The following is a 27700-nucleotide window of genomic DNA, read 5'->3' as shown; positions in this document are numbered from 1 at the left end:
AACTCAGGGAGACAGAGTCAAGTGGAATCACAAATATAGCTCTAACACGGCAGAACAATTTGTTTCACAAAGAAAGAAAGGGCATTTTATGTAAAGATTGAACACTGTGACAGACTCTGATTTGTATAGAAGAGACAGTGATATCTGGCCAATGGTTTCTGATTACAGTCTTTTCTTGGCAGTGTGAGCTCTAATAATTCTAGCTACAGATTTTCTTAGGGAAACAGCAGTTTTAAGAGCCTGTTTTTGAGGAAATAAATTATAAAGCATTTCCATTTTCAGCAAAAAAAATTTTTTGAAAGGGACTAGAAAAGATCACTTTTTTAGCCAAAGAAAATAATGTAGGAGAAAGAAAACATAGAGCTATTAGAAAGGAGAAACAATTCACGGTATTTGTGGAAAATATGATCCTGTACTTCTATACTATTAGAACTATTATGAGTTCAATTAGCTGTTCATATAGATAATAATTATCACAGTTCAATGGCTTTTGTATGTATTAGCGATAAAATGTGAGGATAATTTATAAAAAAAGTGTATTCATAGTTGCAACCCAAAATATAAAACACTTAATAAAAAGCTTATTACAGTTTATAAAATAAAACTTCAACACATGGAACAATGTGTGTACATTTCCTAAAAATTTAATTAGATGTCTCGTTTAATTCCTATCTAAATTTCATCTGGAAATATAAAGTAGTGAACAATGAAAATTTTAAGAAGGAGTAATGAGAGCTGTGTCCTATCCAGATAGTGAAGTGTATTGTAATATTACAGCAATTTAAGCAGGGTGGTGCTGGCACAGGAATTGATTGAAAATCAGGGGAGCATAGCAGGACCCCTGGATGAGCCCCAAGGATAGTGGTTTGCAGTTTATTTCAGAGGCCCTGAAAATTCCCAGAAGTGCCTTCAGCCATTAGAGGGAGTAAGTTCTGGGGGCTCTGAGCCCTCTCATCTCTACCTCAGCAGCAGCTCTGCTTTTGTGCATTTTATATACTGGGTTCCCACATTTATATATTGGTTTCACATCCAAAAGAGTTTTCATTGCCCTAATATTACTGTATGCCAGAGGATGCCTCACTAACCATGACCGGCTTATGAAACAAATTATGTTGGGGAACCTTGACTTAACATTAATAGGAGGTGGGAGCTTAAGTTAGTTCTTCACCTGGGTGCAAAAAGATACATTCCAGATGAACTAAAAAATGAAAACATAAAATACCCGCAAGAAACATCTGCAGATATTTACACGCTCTCTGGATAAAAGGAACTTCTAAATGTAAGAGCAGGTGAAGTCACAATAGAAAAGTCTGATGGAGTAGTTCATGTGAAAATAGAAAACTTAATGTATCTCCCTAAATATCCAAAAAATAACCAACAAAAGGAATAAAAATCTATTATTAACATGCACAACAGTGAATATGTCTTACTATATAAATAGCTTTTTACACATTAATGAGAAAGACAGAAATATCCCATCTCATGTCCCATAGGATATTCATTTGAAATAAAGTTTTTGTCCTCCTTAGTATTTACAAAAATATAATTAGAGTAACAATGAATTGCAACTTCTTTGTCCTACTATGTTTGCAAATATTGCTAAAAAGATAAGATTTAATACTGGCAAATTTGTGGAGAGAGAGGCAGATTCAGTTCTGCTTGGTGAGAGTAAAAATTGTTAAAATATTTCTGCAAACAGTTGACAGCGTATCAAGAGACATGACAGAGCTCACATCCTTTTGACTCAATAATATTCTAAGAATGTTACATTCATTATATTCTTTGGAAATTTACTTTTATTAATTAAGTTTTAAAACAACGTAAATGCCTATCTTCAGTTACGTGTTAATTATGATGCCCATTTTGAAGAATTTAAATTACATGAAGAAAAGTAAGACAGCTAACTATGCATACATGTACTTTATATAATTATAATTATATTTTAAAAGTATGTATGAATAGAAAAAACTAGAAGGAAAACACAAATATTAGCAGGGGTTAATATTCTTGGTTGTAAGCTTATGAGTGCACTTTGTTTTCTATAATATAGGTATGAGTTTGCATTTTTCCAGTTTTTACAACCAGAAAACAAGATGATTTTATTAATAATTATTATCTATGGCAGACTTTGAAATTGGATTTCCTATTTTGTTACAATTGTATCATTATTGCCCAAGTCGGTTTGAACCTGTTTTGATTATCCAAAATATTTATTGGCCCTCTTTCTAGAAAAATCTTATTATGATACGTGACCTTAAAACTTGTGGATAATCCTACTCCCTTCCCTTCTCTATTGCATCCTTGTCCCCTGTTTCTAAAGAGGTAGGTACAAGGTGGAAAACAATTGGAAGAACATGCTAAATTCAAAATAAGTGCTACATAACCAGGAAGACATACTCAAATACTAGTTGTATTTGAAAATGTCAAGAAAGATAATCCAGGGAGTATGATTTTGCAGGACGTATGAAACCGTTAACACCTCATAGCCAAGACATCAATCGTTGGGGCGTGGGCAGTTCCTCAGTTTAACATTTGGGGCTGTAGTTTCACTCTGACTGTGGCTTCTTCCCACTGTCCTGTTGGAGTATGGCTGCCTGCGAGTCTGATTCATGTCTCTGCCATGTGTCATATTATTTTGACGCTCTCCATGTTTTGTTCCGTGAAAGTAATCTATCTTTTGTTCTCTAAATGTTCCCACAGCTAGTTCAGTGAAGCTTGTTCACATCCAGGACCCTCTCCTTCTCTGTCCCCTTTCTCTGTCTTGCAGGAACTGAGGGTGGCTTCTGGTGTTTGTGTGGCTTCATCATTTCCTTCCTGCCTCTCATCCACTTCACGATGTAATTCTTGGCACTTTTACTTCCTTCGTAGAGTAGGATGTGATGTCATAGAGAAGGGGACAGGGCTATCCAAATTCTCTCAGTTGCTGGGAGGAGCTGCCCAGGTGTGCTGAGGGGCCTGTACTCAGGAAGAGAAACAGGGAGTCCTCCACAGTGAGTAACCCCACTTTCGAGCGTGCCCAACTTCCCATTAAAACGTTACCCAGTACACTGGAGTTTCCTCTTCGGCCCTTTCTAGATTTCATCAGTTTGCCTTTTGGACATTCCCAGTTCAGCTCAATTTTCCTCCTTTCTCTCCCTTCTCCTCTGTCCCCCTCTTTCTGCCATCCCGTGTCTCTCCCCGCCAGTTTCCCTCTTCCTTGCTTGCTTACTTGTGTATGTCTGTGTCTGTTGACCTTCTGCCCATATCTTCTATGAGAGACCATTAGTGTCCCCAGCATTGCCTATCATTTGGGGTGACACCCACCCTGTATACAGTCCATGTGACCACGGCATCTCCTTTCAGTAATTCATAAGTATGCACTGTTCTACTTGCAGTTCTTCTTATTTTAAAAACTCTGTCGGCTATTTCATTTTCACGTCTGTATCGTTCCTGCCTTTCTTTGTGACCTAATCTTTTCCCCTTTTCAGCTCTATTATGCAGTTTCCTTCTTGCCTTTTTTTTAACCAATATTTGTACACTTTAGTCCTCTTCCTATACAGCTATGCCTATGTGTCTTCCCCCCTTGACAGTTCAGCTCTCCAAAGCATCCTCTGTGAGGACAGTTTTCCTTCTTTCCTATTGACATACTTGTTGCTACACTCTCTTTCCAGTGTAGCTCATATTTCGCTATTCTTTAAAGAATTACCACCTGCAACTAAGAGACTGATCCAGACTAGGAAAAATGGGGAAATTTCCTGGGAACTAGAAAAGGGAGAACAGGAAAGTGGCCCTAGTGGGGAGGTAGGGCAGGCTGTGTATGTAACTCACTGGAGAACCTTGAGGAGCAGAACCTTTGCTAGTGACCTAGCTGAAATTTAGCCGTTGATCGTAGAAGAGATCACAGAGCTCTTTTGAACATATTTGGAAGCCTTTTTAATTTTTCGTTTTTAGAGTGACCCTGTTAATTCTTAATAATTATGAGAATTCTGGTCTAATATTCATAATAATCATAAATTAGGACTCTAGAATTATTAAGTTGCATGGGGCCATGACTTGTGCAGAAGCTCCTGTACAGAAAATTTAAGTCGGTGTCATCTACCCTTGGAGGAAGTCATTGTGAAGATGTGTGTACACTTGTTTCTTGTACCCAGAGATGGTCCTATGGACCTTGTTGGTGAGCAGTGTGGGCATCATTCTTTACGGATTTCACTACATGTAAAGTCCCTGGGTAAATAAAAGGGGCTTGCTTTCCAGGGCAGATGGTCTAATGCCTGTGGAAATAATTAACTGTGTCCCATATATTCCCCATACTTTGTTTAAAAAAGTTCACTTCCACTCAAAAATAAGTAGGACAGAAGGGGAGAGAAAGGGAATAGGACTCAGTTCATAAAGCTGAGATGGGCTGAATGGGAAGAGGAAGGGATTTACTTGAAATGAATTGGAAAAGGCAAAAGAAAGCAAACTGAGCTGAACTGGAAAACACACTGTAATGAGATACTTGGGTTTCTGTATGCTTTTTTCCATTTTGGCCATGAAGGGTTTTTATTTATTTTTTTAATACAAGAGAAGTTGATCAAAATATGAATCCAGTGAGGTTATTTCTGACCAGCACTTTGTTCTCTGCTCTTGGTGGTATTCAGGCTCATGTTTCCAAGGTCTTAGAAATTTAAGAAATGTTTTAACAGCCTGAAAACATGACTTTAACCATAAAATGTTAGCAATTTTTAATAAAGGAAATTATATACATTTATGAACTTGGTGTTTTCAGGTTTCACATTTCTTTTTTTGGTGTGTATGCCTATGTGACATTTTTGCAGAATGACCCCTATATGTTGCAGAAATTGCCATAACCGTCCAGAAAAAAAATTATGTTCTCACTTTGGACACCTGATCTGTGTGATGGAACCTAATTTTGGCATAACAGCCTTTTTAAAATTTTAAGGAAACATTGCATGATTCACACACATTTTCATCTTGTACGTTTCTATGCAGTAATCTAGGAATCTTATGTTTATTTTTATTTTTTTAGGCACTAGAAAAACACCCCAACTCACCAATGACAGCAAAGCAGATATTGGAAGTCATTCAGAAAGAAGGGTTAAAAGAAACAAGGTCAGTATTCATATTTACATTTTCTGTTTTCATTGATTAATAATTGCTACTGATTGCAAAGTAATAGGGGTATCTAGATTTTGATGTTGTAGCTGATTGTGAATTAAGTAACTACCTGCAAATTCTTTTGTGACTACCAAATATTTGGGTGACCCAAGATTTCCTTGGAACTACCTGTTTGCTTAATAAATTAGACAGATTGATACAGAGTGTACTTCATTAACAAAGAGCCGCACTGTGTGAATTAGCCTCTAATTGGAGTTACTCATCTTTCTCTTTCGTGTAAGAGGAGACTTTTGTTTCTGAAAGTGAGTAGTGAAAGAGAAACTTTTTTACAGTCTTAATAGGTAGATCCCAAGATATAAGATGAGCTCACTCTGATAAAATTCGAAGTGCCAACGAATATGGTTGAAAATTTAGTGCTCGTATTTCAAATTACTCTACTTGGAGCCTCATTAATCAATTATTGAGTCTTTAAAAAAATAACAGTTTTATTGAGATAGTCATATACCATAAAATTTGCCCTTTGAAAATGTACAATTCGTTGGTTTTCAGTATATTCACAAAGTTGTGCAGTCATTACTGCTATCTAATTTTAGAACATTTTCATCCTGAGATGGAACCCCATACCCCTTAACAGTCACTCCCAATTCCCTATTCCCTCCAGCCCCTGGCAACCAGTAATGTACTTTTTATATCTGTGGTTTTGCCTATTCTGGACATTTCATGTAATTGGAGTTATACGCTATGTAGCCTTTTGTGTCTGGCTTCTTTCATTTAGCATCATGTTTTCAAGGTCCATCCATGTGGTAGCATGAATCAGTACTTCATTTCTTTTTGTGGCCAAATAATATTTTATTGTATGGATATATTATATTTTATCTATGATGATTATTTTTATTTAGTGATGAACTTTACAGTTTTGGCTTTATCCAGCAGTTTAGGGTCATATAAATGATCTTACTCAAGGAGGAAAAAAAGTTTGTTACAGGGTAAAATAACCATAGGGCTGTCGCATGTGTATCTACTCATCCTTGTTACATAGAGTGAATTTTTTTAATTGTATGAAGTTGTCTACCTATAAGCCATTGAGAAGGCAGTGGTCTCAGCTTGGTGAAAATTAAATCTGCTGAGTTACCTTTTGAATCTGATCTTGAGATAGAACCTGCTGAGAGAAATCAATGTCCTCCCGAGGCCAACTTTTCCTAAAAAATTGGTATTACCTGTAACTCCCATTACTGTAACATGTGAATCACATCAGCTTCTAGCTGTTTAAAAATGCATCTCTTGCAAGTTTGATCCCTGAACATCACAATTTAGTGGGGTAGAGGATACCTAGGCTCAATTTTTCGTCTCTGTTTTGGAGGCTTTTTCTGCCTGTTCTGAAGAAAGAGCCTGAGCTAATGTAACTACCCTGTTTGCAATAATTGTTCCTCCGCAACGTGGAGGTAACACTGCGGAGGGAAGTTGCTGACAGAGCCTAAGCGCTACTCAAGGGGATCCTTTCTTCTAAGCCAGACGCCAGTGTGAGGAGTTAGGGAACAAAATGGGGACACCTGGAAATTAATTTTCCCCTTACTGGCTGTCAGAAACCCTGAAAATATTTATGCCATTTAGAAAGCACTGGAAATGTTTGTGCTACAGCCAAAAGAAAAAATGGGGTAAAAATCTAGAGATCTCAGCTCCTGTCAGATGTGGGCTCTGAGCCAGAGGAACCTGAGAATGCAGGCATAAAAAGCTTCTATAAGCAGACATTTGAAATTTGTTCATCATGATATTCTTCTCCAGAGGAGTGACTAGGCCACTATCAGCTATTATGTACCTTGAGATATAAAACCCCTGTACCATGACCATGAACAGCATCTTAATTACACTTATCATTGTAACAACATTTTTCGTATTTTTTTCAAGATGCTGGTCTTCCCAGAATGGTATATTAAAGGGCTTTAAGTATATGTTAACAAACAAAACACAAAGCAGCTTCTTTAAAGAGTAAGGACATTGAAAAGGAAAACATACCCTATTCCTCTAAATACAACCCTCCCTCTTCATCCCCTCCCCCATTATTGTGTCCTTCTGTGAAGAAAAAAAAAAATGTTTGTTGTTACAAGTACTGATGAACCCCTATAGGACTATTGAAAGTACCTGCAAGGAATTCACAAGTTAAATAGGAAAGGGACCAGGCAAAGAAAGAGACCATAGTTCTATTTTAAGTTCTACTCTGTAAAATCAGCTCTGTGCAAAGGGCTTCAGAATATGCATTTTATGTTCTCATTTCTTTCTGTTTCTTTGAATTCTCCCTCCTGTCAGTTGTGACAGTTACTTATGGCTCGTATATCTGTGACTACTCTCCCCTTGTTATCTAGTTTGCTTATTAGACTCATCTCTAAAATGAAAATAGTGGGAGGGTGGGATAAATTGGGAGATTGGGATTGACGTATATACACTAGTATGTATAAAATAGATAACTAATAAGAACCTGCTGTATAGCACAGGGAATTCCACTTCGCTGTACAGTAGAAACTAACACAACATTGTAAAACAACTATACCCCAATAAAAAAATAAGTAAAAAAATAAAAGTAGTATGTAGATTCTGAGTGAGTTTCAGCTTTCCTACCTGTTGTGTATATTGCTTTAGGGAGCAGATTCTGACATTTATTTTGCCTACTTAATGTACTCTTTTGCTACCTTCCAAATTCTTAAATGTTTTCCAGGTATTTATGGTAGCTGAGTAAATCAAGTGTAACTATATCTGTTTTTCTTAAGTAAAGTTACATTTAGAAATTCCATCATCATAAGGTCAAACATAGCTGTTTCATTTCTAGATGTTTATTAATGATGTGTTTTTCAAGATGTGCAGGCTTTCAGATATGCCTGATTAACTGTAGGGGAGTGACTGTGAAAGTTACTGATGTGTCCATAACCTCCCAGTGGTCTCTATGAATGAGAGGTCATGTTAGTGGCCCTCACCCAAACAGTCCACCACTGCGCCTGGCATTTCTGGAAAAGAGAAGATTGGCCCCTTATCCATCATCATTCCAATGCCATTTGTTTTAAAATAACACCATTTGTTTCAAATACTGGGTTGGGGGGGTGGTGGTGGCCCTTCCTTCTGTGTGTCAAGCAGATCTCCTATAACACTGACCTCACTGGACTGTAAATTTGTCCTTGTTTGTCTTCCCGCTGGTCTGTGAGCTCCTTAAGGGCAGGGTACCCAACACTCCTGGCACTCAGAAGATACTCAGTAAATGTTTGTTGAGTAAATAATCTTCCTCAAGATGTTAACTTGCTGGTTCTTAGTGATGATTTTGGCTTGCATTTAGAGTTAGAAGCTTCTTTTTAACATTACAAGTTGTATTTTTCATCCTATTTTTAATTGTTTGTTTTAATCAAAAGGAATCTACCAGCTTTGTGGGAATTCCATTAAATAGATGCATGCGGATAGCCTCTGGCAGATTAGCTGTGAACTTGAGGAAGGTTATTGTGCTGTTGCCTGTTTTCATACACTGTAGGTGCCTCTGGTTTAAACTTGTAACTTACAATAAAAAATAAACCAATAATTTTGGCAAAGCTGATATGAGTATTTGAATGTGTTCAGTATACGTGATATTGTTAATTTATTTGACTGAGATAAAATTCTTGACATTTTATGGTACCTTTTCCTCTTTTCCAGTGACACTAAATTGCATAATTTTCATGTAGACAGGATAAAACGAGGACAGCTTTTTATATCATGTTCTGTGTATCTTCTTCAAGTTATTGATGAAATGTGTAGTATATGATTAAACTCTATTTGGAAAAGCCAGACTGAAATAAGTACTCTCTGTGTGGTTTACAAAAAGGTATATAGATAAAATAAATTGTCAGAAGGACATATGGTTTTTGTTGGGAAAAAATTAATAATATGATCATGGCATGATTTCCTAGAAATTTTTTAAATAAAAATATATTTGTAAGTTTTAATTCCCTTCTATATAATAAGATAGAAGATTTTTGTCAATATGATTTTATTCTGGTCCATCTATATTGTACTTGCTTTACTGATTCTGAGTATTTCCAGGCTTCTGTTACTTTGTGTTTATGAGTTGTCAACGACTGATAAGACACTGCTATTTGGAATGCTTTTCAGATGATCAGAATCTTATAATCAATCAAAGAACCGTGTTGCTTGCATAGAGAGGATAGAAATGTGTATATTCCAGACTGCGGCTTTTATGGATGGATATTTGATATGCCTGTTTGGACTGCTTGGCTAAACATTCCCACTTCCTCAGGGAGAGAGGGTGCTACTGTAGACTATAGCCTTGTCTGCAGTAATTAAGCATATGTCCATAGAAAAGGAGAAGGACTCTGGGGGTTGTCCTAATTCTGCCTTTCTGTTTTTGGTTTGCTTATTCAGAAGTTATAATTCCTTTACAAAGAGGACTGAGGGAGTTTTGATGCCTGAGGATATGTTTTTCTCTGTTCATGTAATTTTTAAAGTGATGCTTTCGAAGAAATATGTGCTCTGTTTTAGTGACACACCTGGGGCAGCAAGGTCAAGGAGTGAGGTCTGTAGCACTTACCTAGCCAGAGCAGAGCAGCCATTTATCAGTGGGGATAATTTCTTATGTGCTGGGCATTATTATCACAGGATACCTGTCATTAATGTAGCAAAAACTGTGATATAGTTGTCATATTACTTGATAATAGGTAAATTGCTTTCTAATGGAGGTGAGGCAGTCACGAAATAAAGGCCAAAAAATCACAGAGCAATTAAAAAACCCTCTGTTGGGTTGGGGGCAGGGCAATATTTATAAGGTACACTTTTACAATACTATAGATGCCTTACTTTAAAAATAATATATGTTAGATTTCATTGACCATTTATAGAGCAGCAACCTATAATTACATATCACAGTAGGGACATTTGAAAAGACTTATAAACAGTCTCTCTCGTGCTTGGTATTATTCACTGACATATTTTTGATTTTGCAATGTGAAGCATGCACTTGACAACCCAAGATTTTGTAATTATGCTGGTATCAATGAGAACTTTTTATTCCCCCCGGTAATTCTTAGAATAAATTTGTTTTAAGCTACTTGTCGTAAGGTCTTTCATGATTTCTGTTTTGCAGTCTCTGTCATGATATGCTGAAATTAGGATCTCCACTTTGTACTGTGGTTTATTAAAGATTTTTCTAGGGGGATAAAATGTCAGAAAATTCCATTACCATGTAGAGTGACAAACAATAAAATTTCTCGGCATTTCTCTTGGTGAGATTTACGTTTCTAATTAGCACTTTAGGAGATGATTCTTTCTCGCTGCTGAAATGTTTTGTCTAAAGATAAGAAAGAAACACAAATAATTTCAACTGCAAAATCAATTCTTATCTCCAGACTCCATGTTGGCGTCGCTTCTTTCATACTGAAACGGTGGTCTCGTTTGTTTGTGTTGGGGCATTTTAGAATTACAGTGTTAACTCATGGTGTCATCCTTGCCATTTGCTAACGTCTAATTTTCTCATTGTGTAAATGGTGTGAGGGATTCATCCTTAGAGAAGGATGAATGAAACAATGGTGTTATTAACCAGAATCATAGGGGAATCTGCATGTATTTATGTGTGTATATTAGGTGTGTATACGTGAGTGTGTGTAAGCAAGCCTTTAGAATAATTTATCTCTTAGTTGACATAAACTTTTACTTGTCATTACTCAGATTAGAAATCTCAATCAGGGTCATTCCTAACTCTCTTCTCCCATCCCCCCCCATGGCCAGTTGGCTTTTGTGTAGTGTTCGTTCTGTGTCCTAACTACATCTTTCTTTCTCTATATCCCTACTCTTTGCCATTCATTCTTTGCACTTAAAATTCTTCAACTAGATTAATGCAGTATCTTCTTATCTGGTCTCTTTAAACCTGGTCTCCCGTTTTTTAAATTTATTTTTTTCTCAAACAAACACTACCCCATTTATAGTAGCATTTTTTAACTGATAGTCCAAAATATCCCAGAGAATATATTGTGCCTAATAAGCTACGAATCAAAAGCTATTGTCAGTTGTATGTTTGGATATAATTAGAGGAAATCAAGCATGATACTTTTTTCCTAGTCACATGGTATCTGAATAAATGCGTGATATTCTGATTATGTAGGGTTTATGATGTGAATGGTGAGTGCATACATTATACCTTACATTTAGATGAGATTTGGAATTTCTAATCTGGTCATTTTTATATACATTTGGTTCTTCCCAAAATATGTCACTTAAAATGTTGTTTGTTAGTATTATATGCTTTGTTTGTGCATAATTAATTAGTTTTAAATTAAATGGTATAAAACTGATTAAATAAGTATTCATAATTTATACATGGATATCACTAATTGTTTAAAAAGCAACTAATGTATCATAATGAAACTTTTTTTAAACTTAAAGTTACTTTTTTTTAATAGTGACATAGTGATTGAGATAATTCTTCAGGGGATGATAAGGTGATATATTACTGTGAAAGCATTCTCTGAGTTAGAAAATAATTGCGTGAAATATTACCCTACAAGGTCAGATTTCAACTCCTCAGCACAACCCTAATCAACCTGGACTTGGGCAACTTTAAAGCCTTTGTAGTCAAGCATCTGAGGCTGGAGCCACGGTTGACTGCAGCTGACCCTTGAACAACTTGGGTTTTTGAAATTTGTGGGTCCACTTATACACGAATATTTTTCAATAGTAAATCCTACAGTACTGCCCAGTCTGTGGTCGGATGAATCCGCAGACATGGAGGAACCACAAATATGAAAGGCTGACAATAAATTATATGCAAATGAACTCCCATGTTGCTCAGGGGTCAACTATACTTGCCTTTTGCTGTGAAATCTCCCCCATAATCTTTTCATAATTTGGAAAGTAGAAGTAGAGCCCACGAGACATTCATGAACTATGTTTTGTGTGTGTGTGTGTGTGTGTGTGTGTGTGTTGCACGCTCTGCTGGTAATTTTCACATTGTTCCATAAAAGGACTGCCGAATGGGGAGGGAGCACTTTTCAGGTAGAATGCCTCAAACTAATGTACTAAGTTTGCAACAGGACTCCTCCTGGTTCCCAGCTTGAAGTTATAATAACAGTGATTGGTTAGTCTGCTCAGGCTGCCATAACAAATCATCATACACTGGGCAGCTTAAACACCGGAAGTGTATTTTCTCACATTTCTCTCTAGTTCTGGAGGCTAGAAATCCTAGCTCAGTGTCTGGCAGGATAGGTTTCTGGTGATGCCTCTCCTCCTGGCTTGCAGACAGCCACCTTCTCACTGTGTCCTCGCATAGGCTTTCCTGGGTGTTTATGTGCAGAGAGAGAGAGCAAGCTCTTCAGTGTCTCTTTTTATAAGGATACTGCACCTATCAGATCAAGCCTCCATCCTTAGGACCTCTTTCAACCTTAATACCTTCCTTAGAGATCCCATCTCCTAATATAGCCACACTAGGGCTTCAACATAAGACTTGGGGTGGGGGAAGACACAAAAATTCAGTCTACAACCGTGATTCAGAATTTGGAACTTTATTTTTTAAAAAAAAGAATTTGGAACTTTACATTTCCAGAGCTCGTGGCATACCATAGAATTTTTCTAGACTTTTGAGTATCTGATTCAACTTAGAAGGTATTCATAACACTATGCTTAACACTGTACTGTGCTTCTGTTTTTACATACTCATACGTGTTTTCATATGTTATTCCTAACATATAAACCGGTAGAATACTTGGCTTATGTTTTGTGTCCAAATATAATGTGTAGAGTCACATAACATAAATTGATTTGGATTTTATTTGAAGGCTTTGGTAAAAATAGCTGTGGTGACTGTGTATAACCCTCAAGGCATCAATATTCACTAAGGTATGCAATTATAGCTGTGAAATGGCCATTTCTTAATACAACTTTTTATTCTGTCAAGCTTCCTTTCTCCATCCTTCCAAATAATTGAACGAAAAAGGTAATTTAGGTGATTTCAGCTTTATTGAGATCTAGGTATAATTTACTCCAGAAATACTGAGCACCCTATAAATATTTCAGTGCAGGAATAGGAGCAGAAATGGATATAATATTACATTGTATGTGAGTCTTTCTAAGTATCCTATGCAGGTCAAGATCTTTGGGGAGAAATAGGTATTTAACTGGGGTGGTATTATTTAATTTTTTTTTCTAGGTGGTGTTTTTCTCCTTATCTCCTCATTTCATTGCTTGTGCTCTTAATTGCCACATGCCTAAATGCTTTTGAACTTGACAACATAATTCAAATGCAAAACTGTTGATGTGCTGACATGGGGACTTCTTTTTATAGTTGATTTGTTTTCAGAGGAATAAAAATTATGACATTTTGTTAAGCCAGGTTTTCTAAAAGCTACAAGTGCATGATTCCTAAGAATAAGTCCTAGCTCTTTCAGGACAATTAAGGACTATGTATCCTACACCTCCTGAGATGCCTTATGCAGAATCAAATAGATAATTCTGTCTGAAATTCAGATGATTTTTTTTTTTTTTTAATTTTTGGCTGTGTTGGGTCTTCGTTTCTGTGGGAGGGCTTCCTCTAGTTGCGGCAAGCAGAGGCCACTCTTCATCGCGGTGCGCGGGCCTCTCACTCTCGCGGTCTCTCTTGTTGCGGAGCACAGGCTCCAGACGCGCAGGCTCAGTAGTTGTGGTTCACAGGCCTAGTTGCTCCGCGGCATGTGGGATCTTCCCAGACCAGGGCTCAAACCCGTGTCCCCTGCATTGGCAGGTGGATTCTCAACCACTGCACCACTAGGGAAGCCCCAGATGATTTTTATTAACATTTTTTTAAAAAGTTAAGTCCTGTTTTAGGTGCTGCGCAAGGCTTGTGTTTGGGCTCTGCTCTCTCTTCAGTTTGCTGGTAACCATCTTCTGGCCAGGTTCAGGGTACTCAGGTGTGTGGGTAGAGCTTTTCCCAGGTGCTTACTAGTCAAATGAGAGAACATCAGAGAAAGGAAAACAAGTGTGGACATGTAGAATTTAATCAATGAAATACCGACTAAGTGCCTCCTTTTTGCTCACTGTGTAAAGTCCTGGGGGTTTTGTGGAAGCTTTAAGGCATGTCTTCATCCCATTAACATTTATTAAGTACATGCTATGTTCTTGAGACTGTGGAAGCTGCTGGATTAATAGATGAGTAAAGTGAAGTTCCTCCTTTTGAAGGTTTAACAGCGTAGTTCCAGACCCTTCTCTGAGTCATTCATTTACGTCTTTTAATCTCTCCTCTGTGGAGTATGTCTTCACCTTGTACATAATGGCTTTTTATTTTTATTAAAAAAATTAAACTTAGGAATTTCTAAATTCTCTCTTGAATTCTTAATAGAATATATGATATTCTAACATAACAGGAAGTGCTGTCTTTGCATCACAAATACAAGCTCATTAAGATTAGGGACACAGATCTGTGTATTCAGTCATTTATTTTGCCTGGTGCTGAGATACCATGCTTTATGCAGTATGTCAAGCAGATTAATGAGTGGGGGCTTGACGATTAAAAGAATACCTATTTTTTTTTATCATTTACTTATACTAGACCCAATACTAAGGACTTTACATGAATTATCTTTTTAAAAAAGTGATATCGTATTTATCATTTTACAGATAGGGAAACTGAGGCAGATGAGATTAAGTAACTTGGGATAGTTCATTCAGCTAGCAAGTGACATATCTGGGATTTGATGTCTGATTCAGAATCAATTACATTTAACCTTTTGAAATATTTGTAGCCTGAACCTAATAATATTTTGGTTTTAAAAGTATTGGTTATATGATTCTATCGAGTAAATACTCCCCCACCCCCTTAGCAGCTTTTCTGGCTAACTGTTGATTGTTTATATATATATTACTCACTGAGATTAAAGTCTAGCCTGTAGATAGGTGTGTTGAGACTCTCGATTTATAGCCTATTTGTAAATAGGGTTGAAATTTTTAAAAAAATTCCATTTCCATAACCCAGATTTGGAAGATACAAAGCCTTTCCTGAGCTTTCACTGTTATGCTTGTCCAACATGAGGAGGATGATCTTTAGTGAAGATTTGGGCTTATGGATAGCAGCAAGATATATTTGAATTGTAACTTCTTACTGCTTTATTTAGAAGGTGATGCTGTAAGGGTGGGAAACATACTTCAGGTAATGGAAGAACCAAGGACTTTGTAGGACTCTCACTGTTTTGTTGTTGATATTGGACTTATAGATTGTTTCTGGGGAACTCGCTAACTGTGACCACTCAAAGCATTAACTGCTAACAAAAGGCAGTTTTAGAGAGTGGCAGTTACTACCTTTATGAAATAACTGAATGAAAATAGATGGGACTGATTAAACGATACTTAGGTGGGGGGTAGAGGAGGCTAAGTTATTAACATTGTCCTGTTTTTAAGATATGCATCTAGGGAAAGGGAAAAAGGTACAAATGAACAGATAAGTAGCATCCGAACCAGCATTGCTGCATTCTTTAGGACGTTTTCTTAAGCAGAGAATAATCAGATAAACTTTACTGTTATTGGTAATCTGTATCATGACCACTTATCCATCCTTCCTCATCTCATCCGTCCATTGTATTTCCACTGGGAGATAGAAGAACAGCACTCTTTCCTTTTTATTTTTATTTCTTATTTTTACAAAAGACAGATGTAAAATGTCTGGGTAGAGCACTTTCTCCATCAGACCACTGCAGATAGCCTGAATCCATTACTTCATTCCTCTCTAACCAGTCTGAGTGAAATACAACATTTTGTACAATGATTAGTTTTCAATTTGTTGCTTAATTTGCGTTTGTTGAAGGTGACCTACTGGTTGCTAGACGTAGGAAAATGGCATTCATGAATATTTGTTGGAATAAGTTGTTGCTAGTGGGATAGTCTAAAGAATGGCTAGTAAATATGTGACTCATCTTTTACTTAGAAGAGGGTGATCATTTCAGAATTTGAGAAGTGCAAAAGAATGTGCAAAAGCTCAGTAGTAAGTGAAGGACAGACCATAAAAAGAGAAGAAAAGTAGATAAATCTTCTATTCTAAGGTAGTATTTGAAGGGACATGTCTTTCAATTGATTTTCCTGAAGTGATGGGTTTTCATTGATCCAGTCACGCTTTATTATCTGGTTTTATTTGCCTCCAGTAGTACATATTTTGGCAGGAGTTAGGGGTGCAAGAGAGATTGTACTGTAATTTGTACTTCTGATGGTTATCCAATGTTCTTAATTCCGGCCTCGTTGGCTTTCGGTTGCCATCAAGACCTTGCCCAGAGGAGGACTATGAGAAGAACAAGGGAAGGGGTTGTGGCTGCCTTGCATTCCTGCCTCTGTGGGCTGATGTAGAGAGTCAGTGAGCTCGGTAAGACACAGTGCCCCGGATCACTTTATTGAATATGCTTAATCCAGTTATTCTATAGAAGGTCTGTAATACGAGTAATTTGTGAAGCAAGGGCGAATAGATTTGCCTGCAGACAATTTGATGCACACAGGCCATCCAGCCCCCATTTTCTCTTTTCAGATTTTCCCTCTGGACTCTTGCAGCCTGCTCTGTTTCTTCATTCACGCCATGATAATATATTTAATTTATGTTTACTTATTAAATTTTCCTCTGTTCTCTGTAAAAAAATGAATAGCAATATTTAAATGTAATCACAATAAAATTGAGTGGCCTGAGAAGTCCAATGGGTAAATGAAAACATTGTCAACTAGTGTGAACTTACAGTAGAAATCCAGTATTCGTTTACTGATTCTTTTTTCTGGCATTAATAACTCATTTGACTTTTCTTTATAAATGGATCTTCAGTATATCAATATAGTATGAAATATATGTAATGAATATTTTATGGATGAAATAAAGTGAAACCCAATACAATTTGGAGCTGTCAAAGATTTTTTGTAATGAATTCCTGATCTGTTGTTTTATTCTTCACCTTTAATATGATAATATTGATCTCTGACCTTTCCACTGTTTAGAGTTGTCATATAGATTAAAATTTAAAAATAGATTTGAAAGCCTATTACAACAACTGCATATTGCTGATTATAAAAAATCCTTTGCAATGAAATATTTTCAGATTTTTTTTCTCAAGTTCTGAGAATTGAGGTCTAAGAATATACTTTGAATTTGTATTTATTTTACAGCATAGGTGTTTATGTAAGCTAGTGTATAGGTTTGCATGGGTGTCATGGAGTCCCAAAATAAGTGGTTAAATTAAATAAAAGTTCATTTCTCACATTGCAGTCTGAAGGTGGGGAGTCCCAGGAATGATAAGATAGCTTTGTTATATCAGGATATCCAAGGAGCCAGGGTCCTTTTGTCGTGTTGCTCTGTTGTCCCTAGTATTTTGTCCTCATCCCATGGTCTAACATGACTTGCCACCAAATCCATGTTCCAAGTGGCAGGTGGAAGAAGAGGCAGACACAGTCCCTCTTTAGATATGTTCTGTTCTAAGTGTTGAGTGCATCCGTTTTTCTCATGTCCCATTGGCCAGATACATAGTTGCACTTAGCTGAACCGGAAGCTGGAGAGTATAGTCTGTTGCAGGAGGCTGGTTCCCAGCTAAAAAGTGGGAGATAGGGAAAGGTAGTTACTGGGGAATAACTACCAGCCTCTGCTGTATCTATTTTTAAGTTAAATCTCATGCTTAGGCTTGATTTAGGTTAAATATGTATTATAATTTTGTGACATTTGAGAAAATACCTATATATTTAACTTTATGCAAATATTAACATGTATTTCCAAGTCTCTCTGACTCTACTCAGCCTGTTAACGACCTTCACTATTTCTTGTCCTCTACCCACCCACTCCAAAGCCAATTCAAATGTCATATACCACCCCCTCAGTGAAGGGTTCTTTAACTCTAGCTTTAATTCATCATTGTATCCTTGCTATTCCTTTATAACATAATATGTGTGTTCCTTTGTTGTATCTAATAAACTGTCTCAAATTTTCTCTTGTTATAATAGGACTGCACTTTCCTTAATGGTAGAGTTTATGTCTCATTGATCTTCTCTTCCCCATGGTGCCCTTTATGTAATAGGCTCATGATATTTTCTGAATGGAAATTTGAATTCCAGCTCTGTTTCTATTTCCAACATAATATGTTATCCTGGATAAGTCACTCAGTCTTTTCTTTTCTTTCTTTCTTTTTTTTGTTGTCTTTTTTCTCCAGTGAAATAAGGAAAATTATAGCTCTTTATCTGCATGGTAGGGCTGAAATGAGGATAAAATAATTTTTTACATGTACCATCAACTGTATACTTGATTTGTGAGATTTCACACTTTGTTGCATTAGTAGGACTTTGGAAAAATTAATCAAGATTGAATGGCTTATCAAGTCAAATTTGTATTCTAAGATATTTCACAGTAGTATTTTGGCACACTGATGCCAAAAGAGTCACGTTTCAATAAGAAGTATATGATATGATTTAATACATAATTTTTAATCTAAAATTTTATGAGAAGTTAGGAAAGGGATTCTAATTAGTTTGTGTTCTTAACTCAGATTCAGTGGTTAGATTTAAAACCATTGTTACTTGACGAAGCAGAGCCTGAATTGTTTTTAATATGATATCTGCCAATGACTAATTCTGGGATTCTAGGATCAGGGATTTTTCCCGATTTACAATGTACCAGTGGGTAAACTGTTTTTCATTACATGAAATGCTTTGAGGACGATCTTATTTGTAACTTGGAGGGTGCATTTCTCTAGCTAGCTCTCATACTTGGGCCACGTTAGCCTTTTGAATGTACAGTATAGGTGTAGTATTTCTTCTGCTTTTCCACTCTCCAAACTTATATGTGTAAAAAACGTCATATCCTGACAGTACCTCCTATTAATTATCTAATTTGTATGTTTTGAGGGAAAACGATGTGTCTCAGAGTCCTGTGTATTTGTACTCTCATCCAAATTTTGTTTGAAATTTGATTGAGAAGCTTCACATACACAAAATGAAATTTTGGAGAAGAGACTTTAGTAAACAAAACCACTTTGCTCTCTCTGAGGAGGTCTGCATTTAAATATGTAGGAAACGATTAATTTCTGGGAAAATCTACGTCATTATTTGTTTGCTTCTGTCATTAAGGTTCTCACAGTTTTGACTTTAGTATTTATTGAATGTTCATATTATACTGGGAGTTTTCCATTATACTGAAATAGTTTTGCTGTCTGTAAACTAAATACTATAGGATAGAATATATTTTACTTTTGAGTAGTGATCTGATTTCCAAGATTTTGTAAATTACATATATGCTAATGCCTTAGCTTCTGTTGGTTATTACTGTCACTGCCACCGTAATAGCTATTCATGATTTAAGATGCAGATTTTCTCCCCTGGATACTTTCCCCTCAATTCCCAGGCAGAAATATGGTCCCTTCTTTTATAAGGGTGGTTTTAATGTATCTTTATCCAGTTCTTTTAGTTTATATGTTTTTCTCCCAACTAAACTATGGATTCCAAGACAGCTAGTGACATATCTTACTCATGTTTGTATATCCTGTATAGTTCCTAGATCATGGCAGACATCTCAGCAGGTATTTATTTGACTGAACATACATTACTCATAGACATTGTTAGCTGATATCTGTAAAAGGGATGGTTTGAGAAGACTCTTATACTCATGGCACTTGGCCAGACCCACAGGTTATGCAACAGAGGGTCAATATGTCAAACACGAGGACTTAAAATTTTAGGAGGAAAAGCATTGTATGTTACTAAGCACCAAGAGGACTGTAAGTTTGAGCTAAGCAATCAAGTGATCTATTCCTTTCAGTGTAGCATTTTCTGAGTCCTTAGCCTAGGTGATCCATTCAGCATTTTCCTTATGAGAGATGTGTCATTTTTTATGAGATGCAGTGAAGTTAGTGGAGAGTGTCCAGAAAAACATAATGAGTATTATGTTTGGTATAAATCTCAGGTCCAAATCTGTCTACACAGTTTCTGGATATTTGACATCAATAGAATAATTGAGTTGAGAAGCAAAGTATATACTGAGTGGGTAGAGGAAATAGTACCCCCGAAGGACATTACCAAACTTTTTCATTTTAGTAACTGGCAAGGATGGGATGAGTTTGGCCAGCAGAGTAAATGAAATGGAGATTAGAAGACAATTCTATTAATTTTAAATGGAATTGTATGTGATGAACACTCATATAGATAGCCATTTGCTTGATGAAGATAATATTTTAGGGTAAGCACATAGAAAAAATTGCTGCAGTGATTTAACCCAATTAATTTTATTTTAGACACACTCTGGAAATTGAGAAACTTAGTAAAATTTTGCACTGGGATTGAAAGTTATAATTTTCAGGATTACATTAGTTCAGGAGAAAGGGGCAAGCAAAAAGGAAATATATAGTCTTAAATCTTCTAACAGAAGTCTCAAGAAGATAAAAATAGTGAATTCTCTGGTTAAACTTTGAAGACTCTATATAATGTCACTTTGTTTCTAAGAAGCCTATTCATTAAGAAGTGAGAAGGAAAATTGGTATTCTTAAAGTTAGTTTGTTCTTGTTCTTTAACATATAATAGCTGTTGGGGCCCATTGATCATTTTTTTTGTATTATTCCTACCATTTGAAGTAGTTATTCATTTAAAGGTTGCTGCCTGTGTCTGCACAGTGAGCAAGGGCAGTCAGCATAGAGCTCCTGCATCAGTAGAGTCTAGTAATGCAGTCAAGGCAATGGTAGTTAGGATTACGAAAGTGGTGACCCCCAGTGGGATTCAGGAGGTAGAAGGCACTTTGGTAATACCAAACAAAGCTTCAGTGGTTCATCTGGCATTGCTTTCCCATCTCCTGAAAAAGCCAAGGTTTTTTTTGCTTTGTTTTGTTTTTTGTTTTGTAAATATCGGAAGAGTTTGATCCTATATACCAAGTTTCGAAGACTAGCCTTGGAAACCAATATCGTGTTTTCTCTTTTCCCTTCAGGACAAAGTATGTTCCATTTGGGACCACCTCAACTACCTTACCAGGCAGCACCAGGTCTTCATATACTTTCAGTTTCCCTTCTACTATGGAAAGGATCTTTCCTTGAATGTTCATATTTTCACCTTGAGAAGGCTATATATATATATATGTATATATATATATATATATATGTATATATATATATATATATACATATATATATATATTTAGGAGGGGTTAAGCAGCTGTAAATAAATGTGACATAGTAGAAGAGTGGTTTGTGGGAGTTTTACTATATATACACATATATAATATTTTCCAGTCTGGTTTCAGACCCCGGCATGGCTTGGAGACAGCGTTGGTGTGTATGAAGGATCTTCCTCGAATGAAGGATTTGGGACAACTTTCCATGATGATTATATTAGAGCCTCAGCTGCTTTCGTGTTGGTCATGAGGTGATGCTGAACCGAATGCTTGAACTAGCAGGAGTGGCTGGGATTGCATTGGAGTGGTTCCGTTCATTCCTTCCGGGTAGGTACCAGCTAGTGATGTTGGGTGAAAAGGGACATCGAGGGTCCCCCCGTATGGAGGAACCCCGTCGTTGTCACTCATTCCCCGGTTCATGTTTAGTGGGTTTGAGGAGACAACTGGCCACCTGGAGGCCAGGCAGTGATTTGAATGACTGTGAAGAAGATTATGAGGGTGGTTCTCAGATTGGTGTCGCTCACATATGTTATTTTTGTTTTGTCCGTGTGACAGTGCAGATTAGAATCGAAACTGAGAAAGTGTGACTTGTTGGAAAGTGAAAAGTTGGGAGGCCCTGCTGCGCTTTCTGATTTCTCTATCTGAATTACAGTTTGTGTAAACTATGGCCATATTTTGACTCCAAATTCATCTACACACAAAAATCCTATTGCAACATTAGATAGAAAAGTTGTATTTTCCTTTCTGGTATATATCCGGAGCCTTCTTCCCTGTGAACACCGACTGCAGCTCCATGATCTTTCTTGCTGAAGTTGTAGTCTGCTTGTTCACCCTTTCGCTCGGGGCTCTTTTAAGCAGTCTGACTACATTAATAAATACTCTTGCTGGTGATGGCTGATTTTCCCCAGTGAACGTTTTGCTTTATCTTCACTGAGAGCACTTCGATATTCTAATCCTGTTTTACTAAGAATCAAATTGAGTTGCACTTTTTAGTAAATACTGCCTCTCCTTCTCCTTAAACTGCTCAGGCATTTTAAGTTTTTAGAGAGAATGTGCCAGAGTTTCTTCAATTTCAAACATGTTCTTTAGAAATTTGGTGCCTCCTCTTTGCTGTTATTTATTTATGTAATATTATTTCAGTTATTTTCCTTTACGGTAATGAAAAGCTTGCTGAGTGTTGAACATGGGGGAAGTTTATTAGGATTAAGAGTAGACTAGAGGTAAAGAACGGAAAAGAACAAACAGATCTGTGTGTCTGTAAATATCATCAGAACTGTCTGTTGACTGTCATTTTGGCAAAAGGGCAGGAAACTAACATTTATGCAGTAACTGATCATGTCAGGCACTGAGCCAAGCAGTTTCTATTTTTTAGCTCATTTAATCCACAGGGTAACATTGAGAAGTGGGTGTTATTTCTTCATTTTACAGATGAGGAAATTGATGCTGAGAGAAGTTAGGTATCTTGCCTAACTTCACACAATTATAAGTGGAAGCTCTGGTATTTGAGCCTGGATCTGGCTGGTTCCAAAGCTCAGTCTTTCCATCCAGTCAAATGTTAAGCCCCAGGCAAATGTTAGACTTGAAGAGGGGGTCCCAAAGGAAAAAAAAAGAAGAAGAAAAACCATGCCTATTAGAAGGCATGAACAAATCAAGGAGGAAATGAGAGACATAGGAATGTACTAGCATAACATTTATTTTGAAAATTTCCAGAGTTTTCTTAAAACTCAGTTTAACAAGCCAAGTGACAAAAGGAACAATTTTACGATCATCAAATGTTTAGCATTTATGGGATGAAGAGGTTTAGAATTTCAAAATTTATCTCTTTGTTTGGACATTTGTTCATTTTCTGCTTGGAAATTGAAGTAATGATACCCTACATTGGACCCTAGGAAACTAGAAGGACCAGTGCATGGAAGCCAATCAGGTAGTTAGTAGTTATCTGAGGAGAGACAGCAGTTGAAGACCAATACCAGGTGTTTACTGTTTATAAAAGCTTTCTATTCTTTTAAATGTGTCTACAAGATTTTCTATGTGGAACCTCAGCTTACCATTGCCTTTCACGTATAACATAGTGCTTGTGACTGAAGACGTGGTGAATTTTTGTGTTCTGCTTAACTAGTAATATACGTGGATTTTTACTAAATACTTATTTACATCTTTAGATGAAGTTTGGATCAATATTATCAGTTTTCCTTTTTATATTGATAGACAGCTGTCTCCCACCATCCCAATATATTTATTTTAGGCATAGCCAGGGAGAATGTTGTTTCTGTGCTTATAAACTAACATTTGGCGATAGAAAGGTATTATATTATATATTAAAGTTGTTACTGTTATCCTAACATGATATGCTCTTATCAATTATGTTAATGGTACCTTAGAAAATGCCCCACTTCCCCAAAGAAGTAAAGCTTTTTAACTGTAATGATCTTCAACTTCAGTGCTGTGTTTTATCTACTAGCAGCTCATGAAGTAATGGTCATAATTGAATTCAGCACTTTAAGATTTCCTGACTTAGCTTAAGCGAAATATTGATTTCATGAAATGAGGTGGCAGGTGCATCGAGGAACTATTTCCTGAAAGTTTTAAGTGGCTATTTAAACCCTCAAGAATATTAAAGCAGATTAAACGAGTGGTTTGGAGTTGTGCTTACTTAAATAAGATGTTTGCCAACTGGACAGAAGCCATGATACCCAAAGGTTTGTTTTTTTGAAACATTGAAGAATGAAGGCAGAAGACTGTTTCGTCTTATTGTTACATAAGCGTAGATAGTTCTCTATAATTTTAGTAACTGTTTAATCAGTTGCCATTTAGTTAGTTGAGTAAATAGGGCCCCAGGTTTAAAATAATTTTTCTTGAATTATTACCTTGGGTCACAAAGTCTCTTCTTTTCCACCCCGAGTATATTCACATATTGTTCTCTCATTTTGTTGCTGGAGTTGTTGTTTGGAGGGTCTCTGTGTGCCTAGTTGGAACATTGATATTGCTGTTAAATAATGTACAGGAAATCTTGTTTTGTCTAAAGATAGATTTCTTCCCATGGGTCATCAAAATGCGCATTTTTTCCTAAGGAAGATGTTTATTTCTGTGAAACAGAGGTAATACATATATAACATATTAGTAACATTACTTCTGGAATTTATTAACATGTATGTGTGTATAATTTTATAGTTTTCAAACAAAATTAGCCTGAAACAGTATTATTTATTCTCTCTTTACATTTGCATTGGTCCTAGCCATTCTTACCTTTATTTTACTGTTTTTCTCTGTACAGAAGAGTATTAATTTAGGTTGCTTTTCTGCAATCCCTACTCCCAACTATGTCTCTAATGAATCATATTTCCCAGAGGGTGAAATTAAAACAAGAACTAGGTGTATTAAATTTCTTTTAAGCCTACTGCCAGATTCTTAGATGTATTTTTAGGTGTCGAATACTAAGTTTGGGGAAGGAAAGGATGCTTAAATTCACTGGCCTTTGTATTTATTCTTCCTTTTTCAAGTTTGTTTTTACTTTATAATTCTGTCTGAATTTTGTGGATGTATTTCATGCCATCTCAAGTAATTATGGTGTTTGAATTTCACAGTACTTCTATTTTATAGCAAAAGGCTATGTTTATTAAATATCTTTTTATGGGAATACTTTTAATCAAAGCAGACAACTGCCACTGAACAAACTGTCTTGAGAATGCAAGTGGTCAAAGAAGATGAGGAGGAGGGAGGAAGGGAGAAGAAAGCTAAATTAAATGGACATTTGTCCTGTGGTGTGAATGCCAATCTTAACAGTAGTAGTTGGTGTAGTTATTTTTAAACATTTCTTTTATCAAACATTTAAAGGTAAAAATTTTCCCATAGCCAGCAAAACTCTGAGTTGAATTCTTTTGACATTCTGCTGATCAAGGAATTTCCTATGAGTAGTACTGGAGTCTTCTGCAGAGAAGGGGTAGGAGGATGAATTAGAGATGAAGTAATGGACAAAAATATTTATAAACATTTTAAGTGTTTATGGAACATGTAATGGCTAGTTGTATTTTATATTGAGGAAGATACAGACATGATTGAAAATTTAAATATGAAAAGTCATAACATTGGAGAAACTTAGAAAAATTCAAATCTAACTTTTGAATTCACCTTTGAGAGGGAATGACTTTTTACAGAAGCTGTAAAATAAACTACAAAGGAAAAGATGAACGTAATTGTCTACATAAAATTTTATGTGTTTGCAGATCAAAAACAAAACGTTAAGTGACAATGGAGAAAATATTTGTAGTTAATATTTTTAGCTAATATAAGCTAGAAGTATTATATAAAAAGATTATTAAAACAGAAAGAAATGTTGACCTTAGAACATTGTGGTCAAAGGTCATGAACAGAGGAGCTTCAATGCATAAAACTAGGGAATAAACAAGTATGTGAATAAGATTTGATCTTACTAATAATCACAGAAATACAAGGTAAAGAGCCACTGGAGATTGTCTTTTGGTTTACCTAATAAATTAATCAGTGCAAGCACTTCACCCTGACTCCAAACGATGCTTTCTACTAATATACTCCTGGTGACAGTGTAAACCAAAACAACTCACTTGAAAAGCCAGTTGGCATTATTTGCAAAAGGTCATTACATAATTTATATCTCCTGAATTAATAATGCCACTTCTGCAAGCCTATCTTAAAATATCTTTGAATGTAAGGAAAAAAGTGTCATATACCCTAAAATATTCACATCAACGCTATTTCAATTATGAATAAAGAACATAAATGCTCACCAGTAATATCAGTGATTCTCAAACTTGATGGTGCAGTAAAATCATTTGGAAAAACATAAGAAAATGCTGAAGCCTTGGCTCCACCAGAGATGTTTATTTAATAAGTTTGGGGTTACCTCAAAATTTGCATTTCAAAAGATTCCCCTAAAAATTCTAATGCACAGCCAGATTGAAAACCACTGGCTTGAAACAAGTTGATAGAATATTTTTAACCATTCGATATATTTATTATGGCTGTGTAGTAGTTTCAACAGGGTGTAATATAAAATAAAATACTGTGATTCAATATTTAGGTAAATTATAACTTTAAAATAGAAACCTGCCAGAAACACAGGCTAGAAGAAAGTTTGTAAAATGCTCAGAGTTGTTTTAAGGAGTTGAGATTTTTTTAGTTATTTTTTCATCTTTTCTTCAATTGACAGATATTTTAGTAATGTTCTTATATTACTTTTTATTTTATTTATTTTTTATTTTTTAAGTTTCATACAAAATTTTTATTCTGGGTGCTTTTTAACATTTCAAAACATCATAAATAGCAAAAAAAAACATTGCAAAAACAATACAAAAATATTTAAAATATATTATTTACATATAACCAATATGTAAGTATATGTCTTCATTATATATATTTTATTCATAATTTTGTCTGTAGCTTTATTTTAGTATCTTTTATGGTTCTAGTAATATAAGTTATATCCTTTATAAAAGTCTTGCAATGTTCTCACTAGAAGTCAAGATAAAAGAATACCAAATCAAACTAGCCAAGGATCTAAGTTATCCATCTACTGATTTTTGGTCAAAATACAGGATTAGGATTATTTTCCTGTGGAGATTCAAACCTGAGGCACTTGCCATCAGGCTGATATTTATTTTATTTTATTTTATTTATTTTTTTATGTGCATTCTTATTTTTCTATTTATTTTTTTAACATCTTTATTGTATTGGAGTGTAATTGCTTTACCATGTTGTGTTAGTTTCTGCTGTATAACAAAGTGAATCAGCTATATGTATACATATATCCCCATATCCCCTCCCTCTTGCGTCTCCCTCCCACCTTCCCTATCCCACCCCTCTAGGTGGTCACAAAGCACCGAGCTGATCTCCCCGTGCGATGCAGCTGCTCCCCACCAGCTATCTATTTTACATTTGGTAGTGTGTATTATATTACCCTTTAAAAGAAAAACTATATTTAAAAGAAAGGTTCCTGCTGGCAAGATCGTCTAGGTAATTTCCTACTTACGGGTTGTTTCCACCTATGAATACAGAGATTTACTCTGACTTCTAAAATAGTCATATCCTGAAGTTAGAGTTACACCTCATATTATTGTAATGAAATTCTTGAGGGGATTCTTTTTTCCTTTTTTCATCTCAGAAATATTTTCTCATGTAGTTTTCTGACTTTGGAATGTAATAAGCTCAAGTCAGTCACTTTCTCTTCTTTTATTAGTCTACATCTGTGCCTTTCAATTTTCACCTTTCCAAATACCATCTATATGCTGATGGCTCCCCAGTGTTTGTCTCTAACCCCAGTGTTAACTCTGTGATGCATGTGTATATCTGAATTTTGGATGCATACCTTTAAATTAGTAAGTCCAGAGCTAAATGCACCATATTTTTTCCCAAACTGTCTCTTCTATGTTGCCAATTTTAATTCATTATACCAGCGTTTACCCCCAGCCCCTGAAGCAATCCTAAATTCCTTCTGCTACCTCATCATACACATCTTGTGAGTTTCTGTACCTCCTGGTT

General features: G+C 35.9%; 1 protein-coding gene across 1 annotated transcript in view; it reads left to right on the top strand.

Moving 5' to 3' along the window:
• The window catches only part of ASXL3 (ASXL transcriptional regulator 3), a 172865-nt gene that overhangs the window by 26587 nt on the left and 118578 nt on the right, over positions 1–27700 (top strand). The window contains exon 2 of the mRNA XM_057526058.1: positions 5009–5091. Coding sequence (XP_057382041.1) covers positions 5009–5091 — 83 coding nt within the window. The remainder of the gene's footprint in view (positions 1–5008; positions 5092–27700) is intronic.

Source organism: Balaenoptera acutorostrata, chromosome 13, assembly GCF_949987535.1.
Source record: "Balaenoptera acutorostrata chromosome 13, mBalAcu1.1, whole genome shotgun sequence".
NCBI lineage: Eukaryota > Metazoa > Chordata > Mammalia > Artiodactyla > Balaenopteridae > Balaenoptera > Balaenoptera acutorostrata.
This window is presented reverse-complemented; position numbering and strand designations above follow the sequence as displayed.